At 38.7% G+C, this 22,809-nt stretch overlaps 2 protein-coding genes across 2 annotated transcripts in view; one reads left to right on the top strand and one right to left on the bottom strand.

Moving 5' to 3' along the window:
- drg1 (developmentally regulated GTP binding protein 1) overlaps positions 1 to 2,586 on the top strand; it is an 8,272-nt gene extending 5,686 nt beyond the window's left edge. The window contains exons 2-8 of the mRNA XM_055153184.1: positions 32 to 207; positions 298 to 367; positions 468 to 637; positions 988 to 1,118; positions 1,427 to 1,594; positions 1,676 to 1,798; positions 2,263 to 2,586. Of these exons, the coding sequence (XP_055009159.1) occupies positions 32 to 207; positions 298 to 367; positions 468 to 637; positions 988 to 1,118; positions 1,427 to 1,594; positions 1,676 to 1,798; positions 2,263 to 2,362 (938 nt within the window). The 3' untranslated portion in view covers positions 2,363 to 2,586. The remainder of the gene's footprint in view (positions 1 to 31; positions 208 to 297; positions 368 to 467; positions 638 to 987; positions 1,119 to 1,426; positions 1,595 to 1,675; positions 1,799 to 2,262) is intronic.
- A 3,966-nt stretch (positions 2,587 to 6,552) lies between these two features.
- stard7 (StAR-related lipid transfer (START) domain containing 7) lies at positions 6,553 to 16,673 on the bottom strand. Its single transcript, XM_020925169.2, is given in 10 exon segments — positions 6,553 to 8,282; positions 8,374 to 8,458; positions 13,621 to 13,720; positions 14,890 to 14,972; positions 15,100 to 15,151; positions 15,153 to 15,208; positions 15,400 to 15,449; positions 15,525 to 15,688; positions 15,763 to 16,314; positions 16,554 to 16,673. Coding segments are annotated over 9 exon segments (1,224 nt in total). The 5' UTR covers positions 16,218 to 16,314; positions 16,554 to 16,673; the 3' UTR covers positions 6,553 to 8,103.
- Between the last annotated feature and the right edge of the window lie 6,136 nt (positions 16,674 to 22,809).

The following is a 22,809-nucleotide window of genomic DNA, read 5'->3' as shown; positions in this document are numbered from 1 at the left end:
TTTTATGATGTCTTATTTCTGTGTTTTTCAGGTTTTGATGTTGCAAAAACAGGAGATGCTCGAATAGGTTTTGTCGGATTTCCTTCAGTGGGGAAGTCTACACTGTTGAGCAACCTTGCTGGGGTGTATTCTGAAGTTGCTGCTTATGAGTTCACCACTCTTACTACAGTACCTGGTGTTATTCGATATAAAGGTGCCAAAATCCAGGTAAGAAATGCAAAACGGCTGTTATATTTTGTGTTTTAATTAGATTTTGACTGTTCTGATAACTGCTCTTCTCTGCCTGGATACATTAAGCTTCTGGACCTTCCTGGAATTATCGAAGGGGCCAAGGATGGCAAAGGTAGAGGGAGGCAAGTCATTGCAGGTAAAGCAATCATGTAGCTTGCAATCATATTACATTAAAATGAAAAAGAACCTGAATACAACATTTCTTAAGCTGTCAACATTTCCTCTTTGTTTTTTAGTGGCTCGAACATGCAACTTGATCCTGATAGTGTTGGATGTGCTGAAACCTCTGGGTCATAAAAAGCTCATTGAACATGAGTTAGAAGGCTTTGGTATTCGACTGAACAAGCAACCCCCTAACATTGGCTTCAAGAAGAAAGACAAAGGAGGCATAAACTTTACTGCAACGGTATGTATTAATTAAATCACACTTCGTGCCACTGTAGGGAAGGCATTTTGGACATTCTTATGGAGGATAAAATCTTATATTTGTGAGAGCAGAAAACCAAATTGTTAAGCAGAGGTCTTAAATAATAGACCAGTTCTCATAATCTGATCAGAGTCCACTAAGAATTGCTGCCATCTTGTGGATAAGGATGACATTAGAACATTATTTAATGCATGTCATAGATTTATACTATTTCATATTGGGAAAACTTAAAAAAAAAAAAAAAGTTTAATGTGCATTATAGCACATTATAGCCTAGAAATTGTTTAGTTATGCCTAAGCCTCTCTCTCTCTTTCCCTCTTTTTAATAGTGTGCACAGAGTGAGTTAGATGTGGAGACAGTGAAGACCATTTTAGCAGAGTACAAAATCCACAATGCCGACATAACTCTACGCAGTGACGTCACGGCTGATGACCTTATTGATGTAGTGGAAGGAAACAGGTGAGCTGCTAAATAGGACTGTTGGATTTCATTTGAACTGCCCTTTAAGTTGAAGTTGACACAATTGCTATGATTAAACTGAAATGGAAAGCCTCTGATTTAGGACCATTTTATTACCTGTTACCTTATGTTGTTTTTAAATTGGTATCAAAATGTGATTTAAAATTCACACACTTCATATACTATAACATATTTTGAATTTGAAGTGGAGGCAATGGTGTTCAAAATCTCACAACAACTTGCTATATTGTTTTCAAAGTGCTATTTAATTTTACTTTTATTTATATTTAACTTTCATATTTGAACAGGGTATACATCCCATGCATTTACGTACTCAACAAAATTGACCAGATCTCAATTGAGGAGCTTGATATTATTTACAAGGTACCCCACTGTGTCCCAATCTCTGCTCACCACCGCTGGAACTTTGATGACTTGCTGGAAAAAATGTGGGACTATTTGCAGCTTGTTCGAATGTAAGCAACATATGAAATGGTTTACAACTGAACATGTTTGGTAAAAGGTTCTAAAATGCAGTTGTGTGTTTGTGTTAACAGCTACACCAAACCCAAAGGCCAGCTGCCCGATTACACGTCCCCTGTTGTGCTTCCAAATGGACGCACATCAGTGGAGGATTTCTGCTTAAAAATTCATAAAAACCTCATCAAAGAATTTAAATAGTGAGTACTAGTACTTTTAACATATGATGTACTATTCTCTTTAGATTGCTTGTTTGTTTTCACCACAATACCATCCACAAACCAAAAAACATAATAAAAAATTACCAGCATGTTGTTTTGATAAAATACTACAAAATGACACATAATGATGAAATATTTTAAGGCAACACAAGCGCTTTAATCACAGCTATCGCTCTCTTTTGGTAAAGTGCACTATAAAAAGATACATTTTGAACATTGATTAGGCCCTCTTCTAATGTCTCCCAAAAGACAAAAGCATCTATCAATGTGTAAGTGCTACTGAGCAACACTGGCCCTCTAGGGAATGAGAAACCAAGCAGATTAAAAATGGCCATCACAGTAAATGTGAATTTTGTATGTTTTACTTGATACAATATTGTAGTAGTTAATTAATCAGCCTTAGAAATATTACTAATAATGACCTAAACCTCTTACTTTTTCAGTGCACTTGTGTGGGGCTCATCCGTAAAGCACAACCCCCAAAAGGTAGGAAAAGACCACATCTTGGAGGATGAAGATGTTATTCAGCTTGTGAAGAAGTAACTGGAAACGACTGCATGTACACATCTGTACAGTCTCCTATAAAGATACCATGCATGGATTCTAAAGCATTTGTGTCACTGTTTTTGATCTCATTTAAAAACAATAATGGAATACATGACTTCAAGTGTTGAGTATGTCCAATATACTTACACCATGAATAGTTCATATTGAATATTGGTTAAGTCTTGCACAAATCTGTAAAATAAAAAAAATCTTTAAATGAATTCTGTACTATTTGCCTTCACTCATGACTTGCATCTTGGCTGAGCTCAGCAGACAATGTCTGTACAGTATATCATCTTTCACTGGTTACACTGATTATGATTACAGAAGCGCATAGAAATGTTGCATCACTGAATCAGACTTAGCCCACTGTTCCTCATAAAAAGCTACTGGTTAAACATTTGTGCTACCAGCAACACTAGAGTCTGGCACAGAAGGATTCTTGTTTGAAAGCCTTGTCCAGCTAAGTGATTTATGTGACATTGATGATGACGGCACTTATAAAGGCTGACCGCCTACCCCCTCCCTCTTGTGGGGACGGCCACTCAGGTTAATCAGTTCATTCACTCAGACGCAGTCTGGGGACAAAATACGCCAGCTGTTCACAACTAACAAGCCTCCACAGAGCAAGATAAAGAGCATTTCATCAGAGCAACACGACTGGACAACTGCATTATCTAGTGTCTGTATGTTGCAATCTCTGCAGTCTGTGTGGCCATTTTGTGCTTGACCATTTGATCAAAGGCTGGCGCCAGACATAAGGATTAAGGAATACAGAAGCGGAGAATTAGAAGGATTCATGAAAAAAGTCATATAAATTGCAAAAAAATTGACTGTAGATGGAAGTCTACTACAATTGTGACAAATACTTTGGCTTGGACTGTTATGTTTATTATTTTGATTAATTAAAGAATATAACCAATATCAATTAAACCAATTAAACAGATGTAAAATTCAACACACTGTTGGGTGAAAAATGACTGCAGTGTAGTCTACAGTTTAGCAGGAGTTCGAATATCAAAAGAGGCTCATTTCTCACAATACCTAAGATGATTCTGAAGAAAAGTACAGCAATACAGATGCAAAAAAGTGACGTGTAGATTGGAATAAGAAAGTAGTAATATTTGAATGCTCTCTTTAAAGACGTAAGGAAAAGCTGGGTTGGGTTGAGCGCATTGCCTGACTGACTGGCCTGCAGAAGGAACAGCAGGATCAACCCTCGTCAGACGCCGCCTCTACCCCACCCCCTTTCTCCCTGTAAATTATAGCAGCACTTTAGCTAATGAAAGAGTTGAAGACCGGGCACTAATAAAAGCCATTAAGTGAATAAAGCACTTCCCCCTCTAACAAAATTAAAGAATCTACCCATTTGGAGAGGGAGGACTCTGTATTAATATTTATGAAATGCGGAACCAGGCCCCCCCAAACTCTCCTACCCATGTCCAATCCCGGGCTGACCAAGTCCTCCTTGCCAGTGCACCTATCCCAAGAGAACATCACCAACCCCTCCTAGCTGGAAGGAGGGGCAGGAGATGGGGACTTGAAGGGTGCTGAGGACGCAGTCAGGACAGTCTGTCTCCAGTTGAGCAGGCTGGAAGACCCCAAGACTTCACTCCAGAGCATCCTGACGCCTTCGTCCCACCAAAACCCGCCGCAAAGACCCGGGCCCCTCACAACATCTATGGGGCCAGAGGATGGAAAGCAGGTTCCATGAAGGTCAGGTGTGTAGACAGCAACTGGTAAATATTTTTTTGAAATGTAAATTTTTTTCGTAAGGTCAAAGACAACCATTGACAACCTTAAAAATTTTAGCGTACATATTTTGGAAACTCTACTGGTATTGTATCAAGTCATTTCTTGAATTAAACCCATGAAAAAGGTAAGAAAAATACATGTTTCATCAAACCATGACATACCATGACTATGTTTTTTTTTATTCGCCAAAACATTGCTTCATCATCACAACCTTCCCTTCACCACCAGTTTTAAAATATTCCAGTTACTTGTTCATTTTGACATGGGTCATTACAAATACAAATACTTTGGTCCATAACCGTATGTCATTTCATCACACAAACCGGTTCAGTTACCAAAAGTCTAAGTTGATTAAGGCACCAAGTGCTCTCATTTTAGTAAGTCGTCCCTGGAGAGGCTCAAAGAGACAGTAGAATAGGTAACAAGATTGCCAATTCTGTTGGGAGATGCAGGACTCTTTGCTTGATGATATCGCGACTACTGACATTGGTCTCAGTGACCGTTAACATAGTTAGCTGAAAAACGTCAAGTCTGGTTTAAAGTTAGATCTCGCTTAAGCAAACCAGGATAAAATTAGAGTAATTTCTTGTCTTGTGCTTTTGTCCTGTGACTTTACAGGTGAAAAAAGTACCGAAATCTGTTTGTTACTCATACTGTAGGACTTGTCGCTCCTTTGATTGTCTCTCTTCTTTGTTCAAAGTATACTAAAATCAACTTTGGTCTGAAAGTCTTTAATTGAAATTTTACATCAGATGTTAAACCTAAAATGCAGATAGTAAAAATGTACACTTTAGTCGGTGAGAAGGGCGCCAACATTGGGAGGGTGGGGTTTGTCGCAGTTTGTACGCAGAAAGGGTGTAGTCCCATTTTCCGCAGTGCGTGTGACCTAAGACAATTTTGTTTGATTCTGCAGATGTTTTAACCAATTGCATCGCCATTTTGGAATCATTACTAGATGTAATGACAACATTTACAAATCTGAATAACTTTAAAACAGACTTGTTGAAGTTATACGATACCCTTTAACACAGTAGATGGAAATAACCTTCAGTGTTTTCAGGTCATTTTCAACCCCTATGTAGGTGGCCAAAGCCTTCTGGAGTACGTTTTAGCGCTCTTATTTTCTCTTGATGATCCTGAACTGGACCCGAGGAAGTATTGGATTTTCCGGATTTCAGAATTTGCCCAAGTCCTCATTGTGCTTGATCTAACCATGCAGTGCGTCTTCTGTCCATGGTTGTGCCAAGCACCTTGGAGCCTTGTGAGCACCATCTGCCACTGAAAATAAAGGCTTAGGAACACTGAAACATTTGTTATAGAAATATGTAATTTCTTCATGACAAAATAAAGTGTTTGATTTGTTACTTTGTTTTCCTGTGTTTTGAATATTTGGGGACTGGTTACTTTTTTACAATAAATATGTAGAAAACTTGTGTTACCATAGTATTTTTAATTGAATTATTAAAACATAATATTTTAATCAAATCAAATAAAGGCAGCTCTCTGAAAAAAAAAAAATGCTCCAATGCTTACCTGTTTAAGCATTCTATGATCATCTACAAGCTGCTCTTTCAATGTGTCACATCTGCACAAACTATCAATTACAGTAAGTGCCCAGTAGCTTTTAACTAAGGCTAATAATCCCAGCCCGAGGGCCATATTTTAAAACAATGTTCTCTGAGTAAGGACTGCAGATACATCACAGATCAATAAATCAAACTATGAGACATTGTGCAATGTCTCAGGCACACAAAGCAAGGCTCCATGTCCATGAAATGCTCAAATTATATTGTATGCCTACTCTAAGGTTTCATAATTTATCATGGTGGTACAACGTAAAAAGAGTTCCTTTCTTACGACTCAATACATTCGCTCCTGTGAGCTGTCCATGTTAGTAAACCTCTCCAGAATATTAGCATCCAATCATAGTAATTGGAGCTATTACGTAAAGTAAGAGGTCCATGGTGATTTATAAACAAAATCTTTAGTAATGAAAAAGTTTGTGCTTGTGAGCACTGCAAACAAAAATCAAAAACCTTTTTCCACTCAATATGGTATATGTAAGACCACGAACCAAATCAAATCAATATTTCATTTTAGTTTCATGATCTCTTGAAATTGAACATGTTTCCCCTGAAAAAACAAAGACAGAAGTTTTTAACCCAAACGTGATTTCCAATGTCCCCTGCGCTCCCAAAATTGTGTAGTTTTTTTTATTTTTATTGGGACATAAGTGTAATTTCTTCTAATTGAATAGGTGTTTTATTAGTCTGCAAGCAACATGTTATGCCAAGCTTATTGAAACAGCATGCGCCAGTTCTGTGTATGTTGCAGAGCCTTTGACCTTACAGATCATCCTATTAGACTAAACTACACTGCCACCAACAAGCACTAGCTGCACAAACAATGACAGAGGAAGTCCACTGCTCAAATACTGATTAGATTTTTTATTTATTTTCTAGTTTTCCATTTCAATATCCGTTTAATCACATGATGCAAAATTATTAACAGTTTAAGTAATTCTTAAGTAATCAAAAAGACACACATCACAACAAATAACCTGCTGGAGCTCAACAAATGCATAATAGTATGAGTCAACTTATTTTGTGGATGCCAGACAGAATCTGAATACATTCATAACCACTGCATGAGTCCAAATATTCAGCTATTTTTTCAGTCAAAGCTTTCTTGTTAATGAGTACCTATATACACTGTATTCACTTTTGTTGAAACTGACAGATTTACAAAGAATGAATGTAATGTAATGTATTATTTACTTTCCAAACTTCACTTCATCCAAGTATTCATACTACAATATCCATCATAAATGCTCTTGTTTAAAAAAAAAAAAAGGTGAGATTAAAACTATTGACCACTAATAAAATAATGACAACGGTGACTAGCTGTAAACATTGTTCTTAAATTAGGCAACATTTACTTACACAACATGGTGCATTTTGTACATTCACTCCACCCCTAACGCATGGCATTTGATGTATGAATGCACTGTAAAACAGTGCTCGCCTGAAGTCAAATAGTGCAAAGATCAGTTATGCCTGATACAGCCATGGTCACTGGGCAACTAATGAATTGAAATGGGAAAAAATACATGCATTTTCTTTATTTACTATTTGCTGAAATGTAAAAGGAGATGAGTGCTCTTTACTAAACAGGCCTCCATGTACAAGCATATGGCATTTGGCAGGCATAAATGGAATAGCATTTTATTATGCCATGTCCATAAAATGCATTTTCCTTTTCATCAGATTTTATTGTACTTTTGAATTGCCTACTTTGTCAAAGGCTCATGATGGTGTTTGAGAAAAGTATTTTTGGATGTACAAGACATGGTTATTTTTGCAAATATGAACAATTGCATTTGTCATGTGTATTCTTGATACTAATGATACTGATGATACTGACCTTTAAAACAAGTTTACCATTGCCTTTCAACAAACTGTCCCGCCCTCATCAAAAACCTACAGTGCTTTTAATTCAATACAGTAACCGCTGCTATGGCTGAATTCACATTAGATATACAGAGTTGACTGCCTGTCTTTAGTCACAAAGACAGGCAAAAAAAAAAAAAGAAAAAAAAGACAAGAACATTTAAACACACAGTGCTTTGGCGTTAGCATTTCTACAGGTAGGAATTTCTGCGCAATCTTAGAAAAGTTTGCAGTTGCAGGCATCATTTCCTCAACCAAAATAACACTTATACCTTGTTGGCACTGTTGGCATTAAGTGGCTGAGTAAATAGAACACTGCCAAAATCACAAGTCTTAAACCAGATTTTCCATGGCAGCATAATGGACAGAGCATACCTCCACATGTTCCCTCAACTTAACTGTAAGATTGACAACAAATTTCTCCTCAAAACTGAAGAAATAATCTTGTGTTCAAGCAAACGACCCACACCGTGTTAAAGACGGAGGAGTTTGATGATGTATAAACACTGCCCTTGAGATAGAAAAAGGCTAATTTTAAGCATAGATTTGCCCAGAGCCACCTGAGTGTGGATTTTCTCCAGTAAGGCGCTCCTGGGAAGGCTGCCGGTTTTTGTCGCTGGACTTTATGACTCCTGCATAGTCATGGATCCCTACTTCCAGGTTCTTGGCTCTGAGAGCAGCAGCATGCAACTTGTCCAGGAAATCAGGCATGCCTAAATAAATGGTACAGTATGCATGTATGTTAGAAATATTCTCTTTTCATAAGTTTATTTTAAGAATTAGAGATGTACAAAAAATGCTTACCACTTGATACCATCCAGCTCACACAATAACGAGGAAACACAGTTTGTGGATCATCACTGTAAGTTAGCAAGTAATCAAATCCATTCTGTGAGACAAAAACAACATTATAAATATAAATTCTCCTCCTTTTGGAATTAAGTGAGGCATTTGACACAGTGATATTCTTATTGACTGACTTACACACCTCATACATTAGGGAAAGAAGGGACCATCTTTCATCAAAAAGATCCCTTTTGGCCTTCCACAGGGCAGTTCCTTAGCTCCCCTGCTTTTTTCACTATATACTGCCACTCTGCCACATTATAAAAGCACAATGTGTCTTTCCATAGTTATGCTGTTCCATCACAAGTTGTACGCTAGCCATAAACCAATGGATGAATGCAAATCTCATACTGAATGAAAAAAAAACTGAATTCTACTAGTGGGGCCTAAATCAGATGGCAGAGAAACTTGGGAACTTCAACCAGTAGGTTAAACCAATGTCATCAGCCTGGGAGTAGTGCTTGACTCAGACCTCAACTTTAACACACATAAACAAGGCCATCAAAGCGAATCAGGTCATATGTAAAATCAAAAAGATGCAGAAAAATTAATTCATGCATTTTTAACAAGTAGATTAGATTACTACAAAGCTGTAAAACTCACAGACTACAGCTTAATCAAAATTCAGCTGCACACCTTTCAGCCCACACTTCAAAAAAGGGCACAGAACACCTGTTGTAGCTAGAGATAAACGATACATACATCTCCAGCACAGGCTGATAGTTTGGCCTCGTTTACACTTACACAGGTATTTTTAAAAAAAGAGACATTTCCCTTCGTTTGTACCCATCTTTTATATGCAAACGACGAATCTTTCTAAAAACTCCGGCTAGAGTGGGGATTCTGGAAAACTCCAGTTTCACATTTGCATGTAAAGTGAGATAAACAGTTTTAGGAGCTGACGCGCCGAAAATGTGACCAATGTTTACCTTTCGTTACGATGATGAGAGTGTACGAAATACAGGGGGTGCGGGGGTCCGACACACCCGATTAACCCATCACACCCCCTAAAAAGCTTCAAAAGGAAAATTTTGAGGGGGTTAAAATTTATTTTATTATTTTTTTATCTTTCCATCTCTCTATCTCTATCTATATTAGGAATGGGCATGATTAGTTGATTAATCGATAATTGATCATTAAGTATTTCATCGTTTACGTTCATTTTTAATCGACAAACCGAATGTAGGTTGCTGTGCGTAGCAGGGTGACCAAAAGCCCGTTTTTCCCCGGACATGTCCATTTTCCACGTCTTGTCCTGGACGTTTTTTTTTAAATAAAGTGATGCAAATGTTCAGGTTATCATTACCTTTCATTGGGCCATTAAATTGAGCGTCTCTTGTAGCTCTCTGTGCATTCAGAAGGAGCAAGCAGACACAGACAGTCAGTCAGCCTGCAACATGCCAAAGCGCAAATGCACATTTAATGATGACTTGTACAGGAAATTCCCCGTTTTTCGTCCTGGTCAAAGCAAGTGAGAGGCCATGTGCACGGTGTACAAAGCAGGCACATATGTTTCGGTGTCCAGTGGCAGTGCCATGGACCTCAAAGCTCACCAGGACACCAAAAAACATCAAAAAGCGTTGCCAGGTGAGAGTAGCTCAATGTCGATGAGGAGGCCCCACCTCCCACCCCCCCGTATGGTGTCCCGTGTTTGACAAACACAGATATGGTCACCCTAACCTATATTCCACTGAGTCGTGTCCTTTAGTCCGACAGAAGTTGACCACATCAGCGTAAGAGAGCTGTTTTTTTTCTTTGTTTAGTTTATGCAAATTAGCCATGCGGTTTTAAGTTTTGTTTCTGTAAGACTTGCGCAAAGCTGCATTAAACACATAATGTCAAACGGGCTGATGTGGCGCTAGAGTGATTATGGTTTATATGTTGTAAAGTTGAATTTATTTATGCAGATTAGTAGTAATAATGATCATTTTAATATAAAAACATTAATGATTAATTGATAATCGTAAATTCTCCCGACGATCAATTAATGAAATTTCATCAAATGCCCATCCCTAATCGATATCTATCAATATATATAGCTATATATAGATATATAGATAGATATAGATATATATGTAGAAATAGATATATATATAAATATAGTCCAGACGCCATCCCATATAGACCTGGACAGGGTCACACCGATGTTCCCAATGTTCCTCCAACTGCAAAAAGAATCTATGTTCCCCGTTAACACCGCGGGCCATCCTCATCTCAAGTTATCACCATGAACTCAAAACAGCAGCATGTAGCCTAGAAGTTTGTACACAACTCACCACACATCAGCCCGGAGCAGACGCTCTGAGTTTGGGCAACAGTGCTAAACACACGGGAGCTCTCACCATAGCGCGCAGCCCCTCAAGACGGGGCTGGGGGTCCAGTGTTTGTCAGATTGGTCCGGAGGCTCCATCCTCCATGTCCTGGTTCCAGACGGGGGCGAGCAAGACCAGCGCGCAAAGGACTGGGTCAGAGTGCTTCAGTGCCGTCATCTGTGTGCTGGTTCTGTGCAGGGATAGCGAGAATGTGCTGTGGACTACAGGTCCGGTGGGCTGCTCCGGTCCTCCGCGCTCAACCATGGCTGGTTCCGAGGTGGTGCAAAGCATCCGGACAGATGCGTGAATCCCGTTTGGTTCATTATATGTTGTTCTGAGTGGTCCGTCCACGCACGTGTTTTTTTCCCCCGGGGAAAGGGCTTCTCAGGTGGAGGCACCGGACACCACTCCCCGCTTCAGCTCATCTGTTTCTTCTGGTGCAAACACTTTTCATGTGTTTGCATTTGCACACACAGCTGATGTATCATATCCATGACCAGAGATGAACAAGGGCTCGGAGGTCAGTGATTTTGCCACTTCTTTGACATATTTGGAGATGAGAGCCCGCTCAGTAATGCACGTTTTTCAAGGTATTTTTAAGTAATCCTTACAACTGTAATGAAATAAATGCTACAGGTTTGAATCTAATCCAGGTCCCAGAGGCTTGGTGTAATTATGACGGTGCTCGATGGAGAATTTATACAGGTTGATGTAAACGAAAACTTTTTTGAAAACAATGCTGTGTGCACGATGTTATTTTGGAAAACGGAGGGAGGGAAATATTCGTTTCTCAAAATACCCAGCTATGTGTAAACGTAGCCTTTGTTTTGGTCAATCTGCTGCCTAAAAAAATACACAAAACTTTATTTTAACACTTTAATATGAAGAGAAAATTGCAAAATGTGACTACTCAGCTCTCTTATAGGTTTATGGTTAAAAATAGCTGTGGCTAAGTTTAGTAAATTTTAATTACATCATTTGAGGAAAATTCATCAAATTCGGCTCTACATATCGGTCCAAAACTATCGGTAGAGCTCATCGACCATTGATTGCTCTCAATTTGAAACAATCAGTATCAACCATTAAAAAAACATATCTGATGATTTCTATTTTTAGCCCCCCTATATTGGACCTCAGTAAAGTTGGCTCCTCATCAAACGCACACCTACATAAAAACTATGTCAATAGTTTGTGGTATTTTGTGCTTCATAAAGTTTCGTTTGTGCTGTTTTAGTTTTTGAAATATTAACATTTCTTTCATAGGTAAAACTGGGGTCAGCCAGCCCCCCGGAAGCTTAAAAATGCTCTAAAATGCCCCAAAATGGTGTAATTCGTTTGTGCTTCATTTGTGCTGCAAAAAATTTAGTTTGCTAATATCTTAAGAACCATAACAGCACAATTTTATTTTTGGCTGATGACCCCCTCAAAATGTTATATAGTGCTCAAAATAGGCAGAAAATTATACGAAACATTTGTATTTTGTTTGTGCCATTTTGTGCTGTGACAATTTTCATTTATGTTAGTATATATCTAAAATTATTAATAATTATTTTTGCAGAAACTATATGGCGTAATTTCCGCTCAGCTGACGACAGCAAACTTCACAAAACTAGTGAAGATAAATGATCTCAGGCTGTGGGAAAGTAATATTTTATATAATAATACATAATCAAAAACAAGTTACAAAAGACTGATACATACTTTTGCACAGCCTGAGATTGTTTATTTTCACTAGTTTTGCAGAGTTTTGCTAAAGTTGCTGCCATCAGCAGAGCAAAAGTGACATCATATACGTAAGTTCCACACAAATAATAATTAATAATTTTAGAAATATACTGGCACAAATTATAATTGTCACATCATAAAACAGCACAAACAAAATACAAACATTTCATATAATTTTCTGTCTGTTTTGAGCACTATATAACATTTTGAGGGGTTGGATGACATCATCGGCTAAAAATAAAACTGCTAATATCTTAAGAACCATCATAGCACAAACAAAACTTTTTGCAGCACAAAACACCACTAACGAAGCACAAACGAATGACGCCATTTTGGGCCATTTTAGAGCATTTTTAACCTTCCTGGGGGACTGACTGACCCCGATTTGACCTATAAAATTATCATCAATATCTGAAAAATTAAAGCAGCACAAACAAAACTTTTTGCAGCATCACTTTTAAAGTACTTTGTGGTCAATCACTAACCTACATCTCCAATGTGTTAAATCACTATACCCCACCCAAAACAATGTACTCACCTTTTGGAAATTCCTCAAAACAGAGGAAAGAAGCATAGAGATGCTTTTATTTAATAATATATGCACCAATATCTTAGCTCTTAGTACTTTTAAATCCAAAATTAAATCAGAGTTTTATTAACTTTAAATTAGTATAGGACTACCTGAATATTTTTATACTGTATTTACCATATTTTCCGCACTACTGGGAGCGCTCTTAAGCCTCCAACCCCCATCAAAAAACAACTGCGCGCCCCGCAATCCAGAGCGCCCTATACATGAATTCACTCGGGTGTACCAGCACAACTTCAGTAAACTACAAAGCCGCACCACCTGCAGCGCACACAGCCACCGCGCAGCGACAAACACCCGCAGCCACACTCGCCACTCCGCACAGACAAGGAATGGAACGGAGGAACGAAACGAAAAAGGGAGTGCGAGCAACTGACCCATCTATCTGCTGTGTTTCGTTTAAAGTCCAGTGCAGTTTATTTGCGAAAAAAGTTTGAAAATAGACCATTCTATGACAGTGCGCCCAATAGTGCGGAAAATACGGTACTGTTGCACTGTCTATTGTTCCTACACTTTGCAACAAATGAAAAACTATTTTCCTAAAGCAATAAACTGTAAAATAAATCCTTATTTACAAACCTCATCAAATGACTTGTGTGGACGAATTACCATCTTTGATTGATAGGAGTGTACCCTCACAAACTCCTGCGACTCTGGAACTCTAGGATGTTCAACAGCCCTGAAAACAAACAACAACAAATATTTAGCTCTCCTACACCCCAGATACATTTTTGTACCTTTTTTGCATAACTTTGGCTATATTGCACCAAACAGCATGAAAATTGGTCAGTTTGTGTGTGTTTTTTTTTTTTATCTCACATTAATTGAAAGGTCTATAGCCAAAATACTCACACGCGTGGTCCATTTTTGTCCCATTGACTTCCATTCAAAATAGCTTTTTTAACTGGAATAACATTGCTAGTATATTTTTACTTTTTGATTTATTTCCCTTTCTTTGGATTAGTTGAAAGCCCTTCAAAACTTTTTGTTTTAGTGTCCTTAAATTTATTTTGTTTCTTTTTACTGCGTATCTTTTATTACAAGGACATGTTAACAGAAAGACATGTGTACATATTAGTACTCACTGAAGGCCAGAGACATAGATATTGGAGGTTAAAATGATATGGTTGTAATCTAGCGGAGTCCCAGAGTATTTGTGTGAGTTTGTGTGTACATTTTCAGGTGTGTCTGTCAGTCATTGTTTACGTCACTATTGATAAACAGTGAAAATATATATTTTTAAAAACAAAGGAATTGGAGATTTAATTCTGTTATTTTTAGGTCCACCATTTCAAGCATGATCATAATATTTATATTTTCAGTTATTTTTACACAATGCAAATGTTACTCCCCCTTCACCGCCACTCAAACCCATGTATGTTAAGATACACATACACAAACATATCATATCAAAAGTTGAACAGAAACCATCTGTAGTGCATAAAAATAATATAGTATTATTTTTATATGTACATTTTTGTGACAAAAGACCACAGGTGTGATTATTAAAAATCGGCTTTGCACAGAAAAAAAAAAATCTAAATCAATGTAATGTCACTATATTATGACATCCCGACCCTCTAATAACCCCAACACAAACAAATTTAAATTAGTTAAAAGATATAGAAAATATCTAATGCACAATGAATGATTAGGACAGGAATGAATGAAGACAATGATATGAAATAGTTGAACAAAAATCTGCACTGCATAAAAATAATATGGTATTCTTTTCCAGTATATATTTTTGTGAGAGAAGGATCACAGGTGTGACTATTTTAAAGGGGTGCATGAGAGTTAAAACCAGACGTTTCACTATATGGCAAATGTGTAAGTATAGATTCTTACCTGGATACTAGAATCATCAGGTTGTTTTCAACATCCACATCATAGCGACGCACATAAACGTAATCCCTTGAGTACATAGGATACTGCGGTAATGAAGAAATTTATTAAATCTACAAATTGTCACCTTAAATAAGAAGTCACTCATCAATATTCCGATTGATGAGTGGCTGAGTGTTTTATTCAATAAACACTGAATAAAAATAAACTCACTGGAAAATGCGTTGCCCAGTGTACAACTTCTGACCCTGTGTTGACATCTCTGTACTACTTCCAGTTTGATAACAAGTGCATCCCACTTCTTTCTGTATTCTGTGTCCAACTGGGAGAAAGAGAAAGGTAAAGGGCAAGGTGCCGAAATTAGAACCAGAGTAACACTGCCCTTTTGTGGTAGGCATGTGCCACCATGTTGGACAAGAACAGACTGCTATACAAACATGTAAACTGTGCGTGTATTAACAACATCATCTACACTTGTTTAAAAGATTTAACTGCTTCTAGTATTCTCTGTACCTGAACATTGAAGAACTGCCTTGAGGTAATGTCCTTATAAGAGCCCAACACTGTTGAAAAAATATTTTTTTACTCACACAAAGAGGTAATAATTGTGTAAAAGTGGGGGAAAGGTATTTGCTGACCTCTGTATTCATACAGGTGACTGTTGGTGATTGGTCGCCTCCACACTTTGAAGTCTTTCTTGTCCATTACAATTTCCCAACCAGGTTCTGAATGACCAGTCACTGTCCCAGAAGATGGATTGAGACGAGTTGCAGTGTCCAAGGTCTGCAGCTCTAGTCCACATCTTAACAATTTTGTAAATGACTAATTTATTAAAGTTACAATGACAACACAATAAGTGCACAAACAATGTCATACCTGTGCATCTCTTCATCTTGAATCTTCTCATTATCCCACATGAAGACACCAGCCAGGGCGGCAATGAGTTTTCCACTTGGGGCATGCTTGCTCTGAAATCTGCGCCATATGTTCCCCACAAGAGTCCACTTTGTCCGTTCAGAATATATGTTGGAATACAGTTCTCCTATCTGGCAGGCACGGCGCAGTCTCTGGCCAGTCACAAAACCACAATGGTCCGCGAAGATGGATAGTAATCCTTTTCTGCACGGGCTGGACCTGGAGGCCTCGTTAGTACCTACTCCTGCTCTCTGAAGCCAAGACAGGAACAGACCCATGCTCTTGTCCAGCCATGGCACCTTGTTTAGCTTCGCTGTAGTGCACTCTACAGATTTCCTAAAGCCCCTGGCACCCTGAGCTCTGACTGTGTTCACACCCATCTCGCAGAGTGGACGTCGGGGCACAGACTGAAACATGACGACTATGACCGTGTCTCTAACTTCCAAAGACAGAAATGTCAACAGCAAGGTGCAGAGCTACACGGAAATTGTGGCTTTGGTTACTGCCACGACTCTGTGAACACATGCATCACGGACACATCATAAATATTCATAGTAAGAACAATTTGCAGAATCCATATTGCTACTTTAGCATTAAAGGTGTTTGTTAGCTAACGAACTAGCACTAACACGCGACTGGCAGCTACTTTTCAAAATAATTCCCAGCATATAAAGCACAGAGTCGAGATATGTCCACACACGCATTTGGGCGTTAAACCATTCCCAGTAAAATGATGCATGACAAAGGTGTACCTGTGAATAGATCGTCCAGGTTGCCTCACGTTTTTGAAACACTAAATGCGTTTGACCTCCACACTTCCGAGAGGCTAACGCACGCCCACGCGGAAGTCACGCCTCCAAACTATAACTGAAGCGATGATTGGTTTGGCTAATTTTTACAGCGTATGTGATTGGTCAAAGAACAAGTCTGTCAAAAGATAATTCACGCATCTTTTTTTAAACGCTTCTGTTAAACGTAGGGTTGCTGTAGAACGTTTATCAGATTGACAATGTCGCTTTCTTGTGTTGCTTCGAGCAGACCATGGTGGAAACAGAAGACATTCACAAATCATAATCAATGGTACACGTGATCCGGAACCATCTGAAACACAGTAGCGCCCCCCAGTGTGCACTGCAGCGTTACATGTCAATCCACGTGGTCTACATACAAAAGACTCATCATAGACTGCATATATGAGACTATCTGGCACACAGTAAATTAACACAGATGTGCAGTGCTGTTCTGCTGGGTCTGCTCGCGTAGTCGGCTATTGGCAATATGACTGCAGCAACATACCAGGCCTAGTGGGCTAACAGCTGTGACATTTCAAAGGACTCGGGAGGACGTTCGGGCGTCACAGCCAGGCGCCATGGCTGACACTAGGTGGCACCATTAGGGTATTTTATAGAACAAGACAGGGACAGCTAAAGGTAAAAGAAATGCTGTGCAAGTAAGAGCAGCATTTTTGATGACGACAACAACAACAAATAGGCCTGGGCCTTTAGGTTGCCTTCACAACAGACAGACAGAACAGACCTGGGTATTGTACAGCTCCCGAGACACATTGGTTGACTCTGACCGGTCCCTTTAAGCTAATTTTGAATTACAAAATAAATAAATATTTTATAACTTTACCTCATGCATGGACTTAAGGTGCATTGCTTTTATTTCAGAGTTTTTTAATGACATTTTTGTAAGGCAACCTCACTTTTTCATTGCTTGTCATAACATATACTTTTACCAGTAAAAAAAAAATAACAATAATAATAATTTTATGCAGAATGTAGTTCAGCATTTTGATCCGACCCTCCACAAGATTTTTTGCTTCTCATGTGGCCCCATGGAAAAAAGATATGTTGTCATTTGAATTGCGTAATTGCTATGACCACGGAGGAGGGTTGCTGAAACCCAAAAGTAAGTGGCACACCTATGCACACCTAGAAATCTGACCTGCCTTTTATCTAGGTTTTAGAGTATGGGTTGTTGAACGATGTATTATCATGAACCAAATATGTTGTTATTCAGGGAATTTCTAAAAGGATTCCATTGACTATACATTTAATAAAGTCTTTAACAAGGTTTTACTTTGAACGGGCCTAATGCAAAAGCCATTCTTAGGTAACTTTGCAAAGTACCTCCTCCTCTGTGAAATTCTTCTTTTGGGTGCTAAGTTTGGTTACAGGTGGTGGAGACAGTTCAAAAAGGCTTTTTTTTAACCACGTTATGCAGACCATACATACTGTAGCAGCTTATGTATACAGAACTGTGTGTGAACTCTTTTGCATTACGACCCCTAATGTTTCTGGACTTCAGTAAGCTTACACAATAGGCTACTCACATTTCTCCCCCTGTAGACCTATAAATTTGTCATACAGTCTATCATTATCTGATATTTTAACACTGCCAATTTTATGAAGGGTCTCATGGCTCATTTTAAAACCTGCTTTTGTGTAATAAGTATGACCTGGCTGAGATGATTAAGATCAAATATACTTGAAATGTGTCTAGGGTGACCAGTTGTCCCTATTTACCCAGGACAGTCCCAGTTTTGAGCCCTGTGTCCCATAGACCATATTTATGATTCTTCTTTTATACAGTCTATGCTGTGTCCCCTGACCCAGCAGATTGATCCAAAACCAGTGATTTGTCCCAGTTTTATACAAGAAATGTCCCAGGTGTCCCTATTTTTGACCAATCTGATATCTTCCAAAAGTAGAGGCATACATTGTCATTTGTTTAGGTAAAATACAGAAAAGCTGCTTAACAATTACCAAAACACAAAGAAAATATGACTATATTGACTCACATTAGTGCTGAGTCCGAAGCAATTTTTATTATTACCAACCAACCCAAACCAGGGATGTCCTTGTTTTTGTTTTGTTTTTTTGTTTTATTTTAAAAATCTTGCCACCCTAAATGTGTGTTATTTTACAATGGCCTTGTCTCATTTCAAACTTAAACTTCGACTTAGACAAACTTTATTGACTCACAAGGGAAATTATTTTGACACAGTAGCTCTCACATTACAATATAATATAATAACAAAGAGTAAAAAAAAATATAAATGGTATTAATAAATTCTAAATAAGCAACAAAAAGATAGCAAGAGACATGTGTCAAATACAGCATAATTATATAAATGTATATGTACAAGTTAAAATAAAATAGAAAAATAAGTATAATATAATATAAATCTCAGCTATATACAAGAGGTCATAGGAAGATAGTGAAACAATGATGATTGACAGAACATGGACGGATAACTGTAGTGCAGTGTACAAGAAAAGCATGAGTAGACTCTACTTCCTGAGAAAGCTCAGGTCTTTCAATGTGTGAAGCAAATTATTACCTTCTACCAGTCTGTGGTGACCTGCGCCCCATACTTTGCTGTGGTCTGCTAGGGATGCAGCAACAGTAAAAGGGACATTGGGCGGATTGACAAACTGATCCGTAAAGCTGGTCATGTGATGGGCTGTGAGCTGAAGACATTTCTCACAGTGAGGGACAGGAGGACACTGGACAAACTGCTCTCCATCATTGACACTCCTGCTCATCCACTGCACCAGACAATAGAAAGAGGGGAGATAATACTCCTTACATTCATTCTCATTCTCCAGCAGGCTCCTACAGCTCCACTCAAACAGTGAGAGATACAGGACTACATTCATACCATACTCTATACAACTGTAGAACAACTCACCTTTATGTAACAGGTAATACTCCCTACAACTGTACAACAATTCACCCTAATGTAATGAATAATCCTATGTCCTGTCAATCATCATATCACTGTTGCACTGTCTTCCTATGACCTCTTGTATATAGCTAAGATTTTATATTTTATTATTTATTTTTCTGTTTTATTTTCACTTGTACATATACATTTATATAATTATGTCTTATTTCACATCTGTCTCTTGCTATCTTTTTTGCAACTTATTTAAAATGTATTATATATATATATATATATATATATATATATATATATATATATATATATATATATATATATATATATATATATATATATATATTATATTTTTTTTTTTTTTTTTTTTATTATTATATTGTGATGAGTGAGCTACTGTGTCCAAATAATTTCCCTTTTGGATCAATAAAGTTTAGGTAGTATTTAGGTAGCACACCCATCACCTCCGCTGCCCACAGACCAGCCTGGAGTCCCCATCTTCCTCCCCACCTTCACCCATGGCACTGCCCAACCATCTAGAAAGCCTCATCAGATCGGGAATCAAGATGGTTCCTCTCACACCTAATATAGCACGGTCAAGGGTTCTGACATCAACTATGTTGAACTCTCCCCCATACAAAACTGTGCCTGTTTCACCACCAGAGACTCTCTCAGCTCTCCCCTCACCCAAACCTCCCCCTACTCCACCTCTTCGGTCCTTACCTGGTCCCTCACCCAAACCTCCCTGTATTTCCACCTCCTCGGCCCTCACCTGGTCCCTCACCTGGTCACTCACCCAAACTCTCCCCTGCTCGCCCTCCCCCGCCTTTCCCCAGAGCTGTTATCACCAAGAGCTAGGATGCACAGGGCCTCTGCTGTCCCAGGACATACAGTCATGATAAAGGTAATATCAGGCTGGGGCCCTGCGATGGAGCTATATCTCCAGTTACAACACGTAGACGGATTAAAAGAAGGACAGTTAGACTGTCTAATCAGAGAAATTTAGTTCACATTCCCTGTAAGAAGATAACATCCAGTCCTACTGAAACTAATCAGAAACTTGCTGTGCTCAATGTCAGATCTTTATGTAACAAATCATTTCTAATTCATGATTTTATTTCTTCTTTTAACCTTGACTTTATGTTTTTAACTGAAACATGGCTTGACAAAAACACAGGTCATGCAGTGCTAGTGGAATCAACCCCTCCCAACTTCAAATTTGAATCTGAAACACGAGCAAATAAAAAGGGTGGAGGAGTGTGTGCATTTTTTAGAGATCATTTGGTTACACACAGGTTGTCATTTGGGGTGTTTTCATCATTTGAGTATGTTTCCTTCAAAAATGGAGCTAAAACAATCACCGTCCATACTCTACATAGTCATATACAAACCTCCTCAGCACTGTCAAAGTTTTATTGATGATTTTACTGAGATGCTTTCAGTTGTTTGCACAGACTTTGATGGTTTAGTCATTACAGGCGATTTTAATGTACATGTGGATAATGTGTGTGACAAAAATGCCAAAGAGCTTAGTGTTGTCCTTGAAACTTTTGGTCTGACTCAGCATGTCAGTGAGCCCACTCACAACAGAGGGCACACTCTGGACCTGCTCATTACAAAGGGTGTAAATATTTCAAATGTCACTGTGGTTGATGTTGCTCTGTCTGATCATTTCTGTGTCTTCTTTGACCTGTCTGTTATTCCCAAACCACCGGCTGCTCCTACAGTTGTTCAAAGAAGACACATAAATGATAACACAGGTGCACTGTTCATGGAAATGATAAATTTTGAAATTGCCTCATGTTCTAATGTTGATGATGTGTTGAACTCTGTGACTTTGAGTGTTTTGAATGTTCTCTGGATGCCATCGCCCCGATAAAGGTTAAAATGGTTAAAGAGGCAAAAAGCTCCGTGGAGGAATGATGACTCAGTCAGGGCACAGAAAAGGGAGTGCCGGAAGGCTGAGCGGAAATGGCGCAAGTCAAACCTCCAGGTTCATTATGAGATTTACAGAGGAACAATGCATATGTACAACTACACTTTGAGTAAAACAAGAGAGAAGTATTTTTCGGACATTATTGGTAATTGCAGTAACAACTCTCGTGTCCTGTTTGCAACAGTGAACAGATTAACAAACCCTCCAGCTCCACTGCCACTAGAACTAATTTCCACATCTAAATGTAATGAGTTTGCAGTTTTCTTTAATGACAAAGTTCAGGGCATCAAAAATGCCATCAATTCCACAACACAAATAACAAGCATGAAACCACAGAGACACTTAGAGCTGAATCACTTTGCACCTGTAACTGATAAAACTGTTTTAGAGATCGTTACCAGTCTGAGTTCATCTACTTGCTGCCTGGACATGTTACCCACTAGATTTCTAAAGTCCGTCCTCAACAGTTTACTTTCACCACTCACTCACATAGTTAACATGTCACTTCAATCTGGAACATTCCCAAACGCGTTGAAAACTGCGGTTATTAAGCCTCTCCTAAAGAAGAGCAGTCTTGATGCCACAGTACTGAACAATTTCCGACCCATCTCAAATCTGCCGTTTTTTGGCAAAGTCCTTGAAAAAGCTGTTTACCAACAGCTTATGAACTTTCTCCAAATGAACAACTCCTTTGATGTTTTCCAGTCAGGTTTTAGATCACCACAGCACTGAGACTGCTCTTATCAAGGTGACAAATGACATCCGCCTGAACACTGATGCAGGCAAAGTCTCAGTCTTGATCCTGTTAGATCTGAGTGCTGCTTTTGACACTGTCGATCATGGGATCCTCTTACAGAGACTAGAGGACTGGGTGGGCATCTCTGGTACTGTACTAAACTGGTTCAAGTCCTATCTAGAAGACAGGAAGTATTTTGTTGAAATTGGAAACTGTGTCTCAGATCACATGGCCCTGACCTGTGGGGTGCCTCAGGGGTCAATCCTGGGCCCCCTGTTGTTCAATCCCTACATGCTGCCATTAGGCCAGTTAATAAGCAGCAATAACGTGTCCTACCACAATTATGCAGATGACACTCAGATCTACGTCTCTCTGGCAGCAGGAGACTATGGACCAGTGGACTCACTTGGTCACTGCATCCAACAGATCAGTGTGTGGATGCAAAACAACTTTCTCCAGCTAAACTCTGACAAGACTGAAGTCATAGTGTTTGGTCCACAGAAACAAAGGGACAGTGTCAGCAGTCACCTCCAGCCTCTCTCTCTAAAACCTTCAAATCAGGCAAGAAATCTAGGGGTAATAATGGACTCAGACTTGAACTTTAACAGCCACATCAAATCAATAACAGCCTTTTACCATCTAAAAAAC

This window comes from Boleophthalmus pectinirostris, unplaced genomic scaffold (genome assembly GCF_026225935.1).
Source record: "Boleophthalmus pectinirostris isolate CB_2022bp ecotype Guang Dong unplaced genomic scaffold, ASM2622593v1 HiC_scaffold_18, whole genome shotgun sequence".
Classification (NCBI taxonomy): domain Eukaryota; kingdom Metazoa; phylum Chordata; class Actinopteri; order Gobiiformes; family Gobiidae; genus Boleophthalmus; species Boleophthalmus pectinirostris.
The sequence above is the reverse complement of the archived record's forward strand: the minus strand, read 5'-3'. Positions and strand labels throughout refer to the sequence as shown.